Source organism: Atta colombica, unplaced genomic scaffold (genome assembly GCF_001594045.1).
Source record: "Atta colombica isolate Treedump-2 unplaced genomic scaffold, Acol1.0 scaffold27, whole genome shotgun sequence".
Taxonomy (NCBI): domain Eukaryota; kingdom Metazoa; phylum Arthropoda; class Insecta; order Hymenoptera; family Formicidae; genus Atta; species Atta colombica.
Window position 1 is genome coordinate 1,609,449 of NW_017259370.1, and position 10,174 is coordinate 1,619,622.

A 10,174-nucleotide genomic window follows, 5' to 3' on the forward strand; every position below is an offset into this window, starting at 1 on the left:
AATAAAAATGTTTATCATTTATATCTTGATATTTTAGTACATTAATTTGAAATTATCATAATTTATAGTGTAATTTTTTCATGTTTGGGAGAACTATATATATATATATATATATATATATATATATATAAAGTTAAATTAATATTACAGTAGTAATAATCATAAAAAAATGGAACTCCTATTCATAATTATTTTACTATGCAATTACAGTCATTAAACACAGTAAACACTTTTCTCTCTCAGTGTATACATATAGATAATAAGTTATTTATATGTTATCACAATTTTTAAAATAATTATAGGAAAAAAATAGTCGTGGAAAAGAAAGGAGAGACTAAGAAAAATTGTAAATTTGATTGATGAGTAACAAAAGCAAGTATCGGGCAACAAGTTATTGAATAACAAGAACGTCCGATTACGTCGACGTCGCGTCGTGTAAATTAAATCTTACAAGCGCGAAAGTTTGACGATTAACACGTGGAAAAAAGAGAGGGAAAATTATGTAATCCTATGATAGAATCGCGTTACTCCGTTTTCGTTCCAGCATCTCGCCGTCACTCGCCACTCGCGTTAAAGTCAACACTAAAAGACTTGACAGGACAAGAGCATGTGCATTGTGCAGGTGTTACACAGGTGACACGATGATGTCAGCATATGATCATATATGAGCATGTCATTATTCTGGATAATAATAAAATAATATGATACACGAGAGTCGATGAACGCGCACACATAATCACGTTTCAACGTAATATATGCTATGCATATATGTAATTTAAAGATCTGATTGTGAATCCAACATCGTATAAGCGCGATGTACAATATAATAATTTAATTCGAAAATCACTTTCTCAGTCACTTTAACGTCTTTAATATGAATAACGATACGCAATTTCTCGACCTTGCACGATCGGGAAATTAGTTCTCGATCGAAGATATCCCGGAAAACATGTTTCCTCTGATTGAATCGATAATCCAAGGTCATCGGACTAATGTCACCGGAACGTGGCGTTTTATTCGATTGCATCCTCGCGGTGCGATTCTCGCGTTTTGTCACGCACTTGACGCATCGGCGATATCTATTTGCTTTTATTTCTAAATTAAATCCCAATCTCAAGGATTTAACGACAAAAAAACATTTTTTTCGCGCGTTCGAATAATCGTGTCGCATCACATCGTGAAGATAATTCTCGCGACGTATTTTGACAATTAGCAATCTAGAGAAAGTCGTTTTTCGGATCTCTTTGGATTTGACTGAAAGCTGTGACACAAAAAACTCCAGCAAGACATAAACAAATCGAATTTTGGATTTGCTACATTTATGTTTATTGTCTCATGATTTCTATTGATTTCTATTGATTGATTGATAATCGATTTACTTATATTTTATCGATTAAGCTCTTTTTTGTGTCTTAACTCGATCTCGCTGGATTTCGCACGAATCTTAGGCTGTGGTCAAAGTCTCGCTACAAATGTTTTGAAGCGTTTGATGGACCAATTAGAAGAAAGAATTTTACAAATTGACCAATTAAAAAAGCGATAGTTTGCAACGTTGATCATATCTTTAAGACTATAAACTTAATACAAAAAAACGTAAGCAAATCGACCAATCACAGTAAAGACTATAAAATAATAATGTAAGGTGAAGATCAATTGTGTAATCATCCTTAAAATAACATTAAAATTACAAAAGTGAACGAATTTACTAAAAATATTTGTAATTTCTTTGCTCAACATTTAGTAGTAAATTTGCATATTTTGTAATTTTCACCTCGTTTTAAGATACATATGATCGTCCAAAAATGTTGATTTGCTTACTGTTTTAATTTTTGTGTGTCATAGTCTTTAACATCAGAACCGCGGTTGTGCCATTTTTTATCCATTTGATAGTTTTTCTTTTTCAATTAATTTGAATTTGCATGTGAATTTAGATTTTTGTGACTTTTCATGAATAATCTTAATTAATTACAAATAATTTTACTTTTATGGTGACAACCTTCCCTTGTAAAAAATCAGATTTACCTTGAATCGCGATTGGATTAATTTACCTAGCCATCGTTTGTTTAACATGGTTTAACGTTGACGCAAATCGTATGACTTAACGCTCGATAAAAAATACGGACGAAACTCGTGTTGAATGTTTTCTACGCGTGACGGTGACGTAAAGTGATTTTCATAGTGAATCATTGAACTTCATAATTAATGACGAAATGAAAGTCGGACAGCTAAGTGCCAAATGTAGCTGGAGCACTAATCTATGGGTGCTTTCCGTTTGGTGACACAACTCAGTATAAGCATCATGCTATCTTTCTTGACATTCAGTGAATAACAAAGACAGAACGACTTATATCAAATGGAAAGCACCCATATTGCGGTGAACATCTCAAATCTCGTAAACATCAAATGTCGTTTTGCGTCTTGGTGAGGATGATCTTCGATCCTTCGCACGGCTAATCACGACCGTCCATCCAAGACTCGATAAAACAATAACGAGAGAGTGGCAACACGGAATGAACGAAAACGGTTGAACGAAAACTGTATGCCTGTCGCTTCGTTGAGCTCCGCGTTCAACAGAGGCAAGGGTCAATTGCATTTTTCTGTGGAGCGCGTCTTTGGACTCCTTTGATCCCCTGAGATGCCACGCGTGATGCGAGGCAAGACAAGGCAAGACGAGGTAAGATAAGGCAAAACAAGGCAAAGCGAAGTGAGGCGAGGTGAGACGAGACGAGACGAGACGAAGTGGAGTGTGGCGAGACGGGGCGAAACTCCATTCGAACTTCGAAGTAAAGCGAAGGAACAATGCAGAAACGCGCGACGCGACGTAACTCGCGGCGTGAAGTGGCGTGTCAAACGACATTAAAGAGCGACAAGATACGTACCTCTACGATTGAATGGCCGGACCCGTACGGCAACCTTTATTTTATCCGTAGCCATGACTTTTGCACACCGGTAAACGCGCGCACTCGCTATCACACGATTGCGAAAAACCGTTTAGCGCGATTACGCCTGCACGTGATTACGTCTACTCTCGCACGATTTGCACATTATTCTCAACCCATACCGCGAACCTGTCATCTTTCGAACGACACTGCGTCTACTGTCTACACCGAGCCTCCCGTGACACACTTCGCCATATTGCTTAAAGCCCGTCGTCAGCGCTGGACACAGGACAACGACAATCGTCCAGGCTATCGAGGCTATCGAATGAATGTGTTTCCGTTAGGAACCGCGAGCGGTTCGATAAACGAATGACGTCACCAATATCTTGGCACTTTCACGTAGGGGTCGCGTCATTTCGCAATTGGAACAAAATATTTTCAAATTCCCCAGACATCCCTGTGATACGGAATTTTTCCCTATTCAATAGGGTTATTTTGTTTTTCGATATTAGTAGTTTTTAAGCCAATATTAAAGCCGATATTCATAGTCGATTCTTATATTTGAGGTTGTCTTAAGTACAGTCTTAAGCTGTCATAAGCCAATTAGAAGACTATATAACATCTTAAGACATTATTTAAAACAATCTTGAAATAAGAATAGACTATTACCCGTTTAAATAAATCTCAGCAGCATATTTCATTTTCAATGAAATAATTCGTAGAGTATCTAAAGATCAATTTAAGGAAGTCTTAAATATAAGGCCTGAATGAATACGAGTAAAAGTCCTTTATTTCCTTCCTTGAAATAAAAAAATCCTGATTGATTGATTTTCTTATATCTCATGTTTTATGTGTTATGCAAGTGTTTGTGTTCTTCGCTTAAGAGTATAACCACATAACTTGCATAGCCACATAAACGTATACATAAAGAAAATTATCCAATTGCATTTCTCTTATAAAGACGCACATAAAATGAAATTGGCCGTAAAGTCGGTTCTATATTAGTTGCAAGTTGATCGCAAATTTGTTGCGACAGTCAATATGAAGTGTTGATTTCAAAATGCAAGCTTCAGATTGGCTGTCGCAACAAATTTGCGATCAGCTTGCAACTAATTTAGAATCGACGTAAAAAATTAACCAACTACAATCGAAGGCAAGAAGAATAATTTATTTGTCCTTATAGTTATTCCTTATGGCTTAAGGCTTAAAAATCTATTGGAGAATTGGGGTAAAGAGGTCAGAGATTCTTTCTGTCTTGCAATTAACGCAAAAATGAAAAATTCGTCATACGAGAAAAAAACAGACGTATGTAATGCATCCAGGGGCCCTTCTTGAAAAAATATCGCATACAAAAATAGCAATTTCGTATACAATCACAGTCAAAAAACTATCATTTTTGTATGCGAAAATTTGTATGTGCTCAAGAATAGGGCCCCAGAAGCGTGATCGTTCACTGAGAGCTTAGTGATCTCTTGTATCTGTTTGATCAATATTTTTAGATCTAACGGAATATACCAATCGGATACAAAAGCTCACTGAGCGCTCAGGGAACAGTTGTAATATTGAATGCCATTATTAGCCCGTATTCAGAACGCGCTTTAATCTCTGAAATTCTATAGTATGCGTAACGTAAATTATAGCATGTTAGCGGGTTAATATCGTTGTAAGCACGTTCTGGGCCATAATCGATAGAATCATAGAATTAGCATAATTGGTAAATGGTTCTTACTTAGATCCAATCAATCATATTTAATTGCTCGGCGAGTAGTCTGGGGCTAGTTTCATCAACACCGAATGGAATATTATTTATACTGGTCATAACTGTATGACGTATATCGTAATTTATAAGAATTAACCAATCACGAGTCGAGTATTCCTATCTTATAGAGTAGGATCTACTTGGCGCTACAATTGCTTCGAAGCGCTTGATTGACCAATCGGAAGAAAGAATTTTATTACTTGACCAATCAGAAAATGCTTCAAAGAATTTGTAGCATCCAGTAGATCGACCATAGCTATAATCGAATGAGAATAGAATAGAATATTATTTTATTTGTTGTTATTCTTTTTCTGTTTGTTTAAAGTATTTCTGTTTTAAACGACATATTTTTATAATTTATTTTATTTGGTATTATTTTTATTGTTATAAACCAAAATTTTTTTAATAATAACAAGAATTTAAATTTTATAAAAATGTGTTATTCCATAAAACAGGATGTTATGAACACAACTTTTATATGTATATAATTTAAAGTACAAATAACATATCAAAAGTGACTCCGATACATCTTTATTACTATCTTTTTTTAATTCTTGGAAATAGAAAAAATAAAGATCGCCTTTTATCGACTAGTTAGAAATTTGACTGCAGATATAAATATTTCTAACATATTTTTAAAATATCATCATGTATTGTTCTTTATCTCTGACAATAGATGGCATAAACTTTTCTTGTAATTTGTCCAACAGCTGGTCTTCTCGATCACGCGTAATAGGTTATGTTAATGTCAACACTTATGTACAATACGAAACATGATAGTTTTGGCGGCATTTGCAGTATTTTGTCAATCTTGAATTTGTAACGAAATACACACATATATATATATATATATAATTTTTCTGCAATTCGCAAAATGTAAGCAGAGAAGAATCTAGAAGTTTTAAAACATTTCAAGGATAAAAACTTGTAGGAGTTTGTTAAAATGATCGTCAAATTCGAAAAGATAATAAGCTGTTCCTCCGAACACCCAAAGTTTCCTGCCGCCAATCTTCTTCAACGTAATTCAGAAAATTGGAAAGCTACATGGCGATGCAGCAAACCGGGAGAAATGCTGGCACATGTCATCTTTCAACTCACTGAACCTTCTTATATCACGGGAGTCGATGTTGGCAATTATCAAAGTTGCATAGTGATTGTCACTGGATCTACCTCATCAGAACCTGATAACTGGATAGTTATCATCAATCATCAGTTTATGTCAAACGATGAAGCTGCAAATAACAAATTTAAAGATCAAGTTCAATTATTTACTAAAAGAGAATTAAATCCAGACACTTTAAAGATTAAATTTGATCGAATCAAAGTTACTTGTATGCAATCAGCCAATTTAAAAGTATTGTTTGGATTGTCATATATTATTTTGAGATCGGATCCTACAATTGATTTAGGCTTGGATACATTTGGCAAGTTCAAATTAAAACAACCACATGTTGTCAAGACACCTATGGAAATGATGAAAGAAAAAATCCTTAATAAAACAGAAAATATGAAGACAAATTACAAGACAGAATTACGTGAGCAAATAAAAAAAGATTCAATGGAGAATTTTGTTAAGTGTCAACAAGAACAAAAACTTATCAAGAGGCCATTATTAGAAAAGCTAGAAGCTGGAGAAGCTGATCAAATTTTTGGAAAAAATGATAAGACCCAACCACAATGTTCAAAAGATAAAGATAAGACCATTAATGAAAGTCCCAAAATCCCTAAAAATGAATCAAACGATAAAGCAGTGAGAACTCCTTTTGGAGATGTTGTACCTCCGCGTAATATTGATACTAATAAAAATAATATAAAAAATACTACTCAGAATTCTCCAAGTTTCAAGAAACGTCCTTTGATCAAGTTGGATGATTCACCAAATATAAAATTCAATGGAAGAAAAAAACAAAAGTGTTCTGAATGCTGTGCAGACTCGCAGGATCGATTATGTACAACTTGTCAACGATTGCCAGAGCCCAAAGAGTCTATTAAAAATGCTCCTTTACAGGCGAGCAACCATGTTTCGATGAAAAGATCATTTAAAGAATTGTTCAATGATGTTACATTCTCTCTCAGTGGATATGTTAATCCACAAAGAGATAATATTAGGAGAAAGGCTCTTAATATGGGAGCCAAATATATTCCTGATCCAAATACAACTAATAAAAAATGCACTCATTTAATATGTGCTTTTAAAAATACACCAAAATATCAACAATTCAAAAATCATACAAAAATTGTTTCTCATACTTTTATTGAGGAATGTTTTGATAAAAAAAAGAGGTAAATATATCTAATGAATTTTTTTTATTGCAGATTGAGAAATATTATAAATTATATATTGAATTATGTATGAAATTTCATAAATTATGTATTTTATAGATTTCCTTGGAGGCGATACGCTTTAGATCAAAAGGAAAAATCACAACCTGAAAGCGAAGAAGAAATTGATGGCAATCAATCGGAATCTGTATATGACATAGACACTGATGCTGATTCAGATTATTAATATTTTAATTAAATATTATATTAATTATCAATAACATATTTATCTAATTTCTTTAACTTTTGTATTACATCTTATAATTAATATTTTCTTTGAACTCTCAATAAATATATTTTTATGTACAAAACATAGGAACATGTACATTTATATTAATATAATCAATTGATATATACAATATACAATCAGTGATATATGCGCGCAATTAAAATTAAATATTGTAATGTTAAATATTGTATTGATATAAAACCAATAGATACATATATTTTACGAATTATAAGTAGTATCCTGGAAGAAAAAGATTACATTAAAAAATGACAAGATTTAATTAATAAAAGATATTTACACAGTTTGATAAAACTTTCACATTTAAATTACCGAATTTTTGTGTTTAATCGTTACTTAGTTAACTAATAAGATAGTTAATTAATAAGATGTTGAATAAATAGATTATAAAAATTTATTTTTAAAATGTACACATATTTTGGTATAAAATAGATGCTTTAAAGAAAGGAAAAAATTAGTTATGTATCTGATATATCCTTCAACCAAATTAATCTAATTCTTTTTTTCCATTCCAGGATTTCAATACATGATTTCTGATAAGTTGAAATTCTTAGGGGCTCTACACAATAAGAGAAACAAGCAACAGAGAACAGAGAATAAGAATTTCAATCTATCAGAAACTGTATATTCCACAATATATGATTTCTGATAGGTTGAAATTCTTATTCTCTGTTCCTTTTATTGTGCGGAGCCTCTAATAATTGCAGAATTGTGATTGGTGATTGTTCCGTTCCACTGTAAATTCCAGTCATGGGACGGTAGTGTCGGCAGCCTGACGTAAGCGTGGAAAATGGAAATGCCAATGAGCGTAGAGACGGTAGAGGTCTCTAGCATACAATTCAACAGTTGTAATACAGAATACAGCAGTAAACGTGTGATGATAAGACAAATGTAATAAATGGTGTATATATATACTTGAAAAATTTGCAAGCTAATTCATTGGTTTGCTATTGATTGAGGTTACTGAGAAAGACTATTAGTTTCTTGAAGTTTTTTCCAAAAAAGTTATTCAGCTGCATGATTATTTAGCCACCTTTTGGAGAAAATCTTGGACTAAAGAAAAAGAAGAATCAGGATGGTTGATGTCACAAATAATGTATTTGGCTTTGAGCTCTTTCAAAAACTCTATCATGATGATATCTATAAAAAGGAAGATGTAATAATTCTATTCATGCACTGGTATTTGACAAAATCTGGATTTAGATGCATTGGCATAGGAGATGATGTAAGTTCTGATGACAAGATAAACATCTTACGATGCTGTTCGTCACTGCATGTTGCTCAATGTCAACTATAATTTTATATATTTTCATTATTCTTATACATTAAAAGCATCTTTTGTAATGTTCTTTGACATTACAAAAATTCTAACCTAAAATATATAAAATAAAATAAATATATAAAATTTTCGTAAAGTATACTTTTATAATTATTATTTGTTCTAAATGTAATTTATTTGATTTAAACATTTTTCAAGAGCATTATCAAATATATTAATAATAAACGATTTATTAAGATAATATAATGTGAATACAAATAAAAATTAAAGTCTCTAACGGTTGAAGCTGAATCTTGACTGAATAATTATGTATTTAAGCATCGTAAGATACGACTTCGATTAAATATATTAAATTAGAATATGTATCACAACGTAGACATTTATCACGTGTTGAATAAGAATTTTTAACATATACAGATAATGCATTATATGTGTAATTATTTTTAAAATAATATTCAAACTTAATTTTTTAGGCAGCGTTTAATGCATCAGAAAAAGGTTCTGAATTACTTCCAACAGAATGGAATTCACGTCCCAATTATGCACTACGTTATGTAAAAGATGGAAAATTACATGTTCTTCTTGGAGTCAAATCAGATACAGATTTATTATTAAACTTGATGGTAATAATTATATGACAGCAGCAAACTGTCAAAATCAATTAATTATTAAAGCGATTATCTCTATAAAATTTATTTAATCTTATAGAATCACCAAGAGAATTCTGTTTCTAACATTTCGTTTCCTATCGAGGAAACTGTATCTGCATTACATGGACCTTTAGAGACTGTAATACCATCCTATCAAACAATTTTACATAATATACAAAAAGATTTTGTAAGTACGATATGCTCTAACGAAGCAGGGACCCAAACAACCGTACTAAATAATTCCGGAAGTTCCTCCGGAAGGAATGAGATTCCTCTCATTGATTCTCCAGCCAATTCTCCATTGAGGATACCCGGTAATTGGACATTAAATCGGTAATTTTTCAATATTGATTTAATATCCATATAAATATTTTTTATATTTAATTATGTCCACATAAGATTTTTTATATCACTTTAGATGAATTACGCATCTCAAGTAAAAAAGAATTTAGACTGCAGCATTTATAGAGAAATCGATATTATTATTATTATATTTTATTATGTAAAATAATATGATGTATACGTGCAAACTTATATGTTGCTTTGTAAATTTTATTATTTTTTTCTAATGATATACAAGATGTCTTTTCATTAGACATCCAATATATTATTCTATCTTAAATCTAGTATTTCAGATTATTTAATTTCCATTATTAGGCCTGAATATGTAGACGTAGGAAGTAGAGATCTTGATCCATTTGGAGAAAGCGGAGGTATGATATTCGATCCATTTAACACGAGGCGTCGTCAAATTGGACGTTCACCAGGAGGCTTGGGAATACCTGGAGTATTGCCGCCGTATGTTATATGATTAAACTAATACATACGTGTATGAGAATCTATTTTAATTTAAGAATCAATTTAAATGTAATATTGCAGAAATGCGATACCACCTGGTGCAAGATTCGATCCTTTTGGTCCACCTGAACTGGATCCCATGAGACCACATCGTCGTAGACCCGATGATGACCATTTATCTCCTCCACAATATAATGATATGTTTTTGTAATAAGTTACAGAAAATTAAATTTGATGAAA

The 10,174-nt window shown here is 32.2% G+C and overlaps 3 protein-coding genes across 8 annotated transcripts in view; 2 read left to right on the plus strand and 1 right to left on the minus strand.

Annotated features, from left to right (window-relative positions):
* The window catches only part of LOC108689561 (kinesin-like protein KIF13B), a 40,235-nt gene extending 37,190 nt beyond the window's left edge, over nucleotides 1-3,045 (minus strand). For all 6 annotated transcript variants that reach the window (XM_018196382.1, XM_018196386.1, XM_018196384.1 and 3 more), the window contains exon 1: nucleotides 2,880-3,045. In XM_018196382.1, the coding sequence (XP_018051871.1) occupies nucleotides 2,880-2,934 (55 nt within the window). In that variant the 5' untranslated portion in view covers nucleotides 2,935-3,045. The remainder of the gene's footprint in view (nucleotides 1-2,879) is intronic.
* A 2,467-nt stretch (nucleotides 3,046-5,512) lies between these two features.
* LOC108689451 (DNA repair protein XRCC1) lies at nucleotides 5,513-7,147 on the plus strand. The gene is made up of 2 exons (XM_018196217.1): nucleotides 5,513-6,921; nucleotides 7,021-7,147. The coding sequence occupies exons 1-2, from the start codon at nucleotides 5,582-5,584 to the stop codon at nucleotides 7,145-7,147; spliced, it is 1,467 nt and encodes a 488-aa protein (XP_018051706.1). The 5' UTR covers nucleotides 5,513-5,581.
* Nucleotides 7,148-8,067: 920 nt separating this feature from the next.
* Nucleotides 8,068-10,174, plus strand: LOC108689449 (proteasome inhibitor PI31 subunit). Its single transcript, XM_018196208.1, has 5 exons — nucleotides 8,068-8,432; nucleotides 8,960-9,109; nucleotides 9,195-9,469; nucleotides 9,794-9,934; nucleotides 10,016-10,174. Exons 1-5 carry the CDS (start codon nucleotides 8,283-8,285, stop codon nucleotides 10,143-10,145), a joined length of 846 nt encoding a protein of 281 aa, XP_018051697.1. The 5' UTR covers nucleotides 8,068-8,282; the 3' UTR covers nucleotides 10,146-10,174.

What these genes read in the sequence shown, in the direction of transcription:
- LOC108689449 (XM_018196208.1), top strand. Translation starts at nt 8,283, where the DNA reads ATGGTTGATGTCACAAATAATGTATTTGGCTTTGAGCTCTTTCAAAAA. An exon ending in GCATTGGCATAGGAGATGAT is followed by an intron (nt 8,433 to 8,959) that starts GTAAGTTCTGAT and finishes TTAATTTTTTAG; the next exon opens with GCAGCGTTTAATGCATCAGA. An exon ending in ATACCTGGAGTATTGCCGCC is followed by an intron (nt 9,935 to 10,015) that starts GTATGTTATATG and finishes GTAATATTGCAG; the next exon opens with AAATGCGATACCACCTGGTG.
- LOC108689451 (XM_018196217.1), top strand. Translation starts at nt 5,582, where the DNA reads ATGATCGTCAAATTCGAAAAGATAATAAGCTGTTCCTCCGAACACCCA. An exon ending in TGTTTTGATAAAAAAAAGAG is followed by an intron (nt 6,922 to 7,020) that starts GTAAATATATCT and finishes TGTATTTTATAG; the next exon opens with ATTTCCTTGGAGGCGATACG.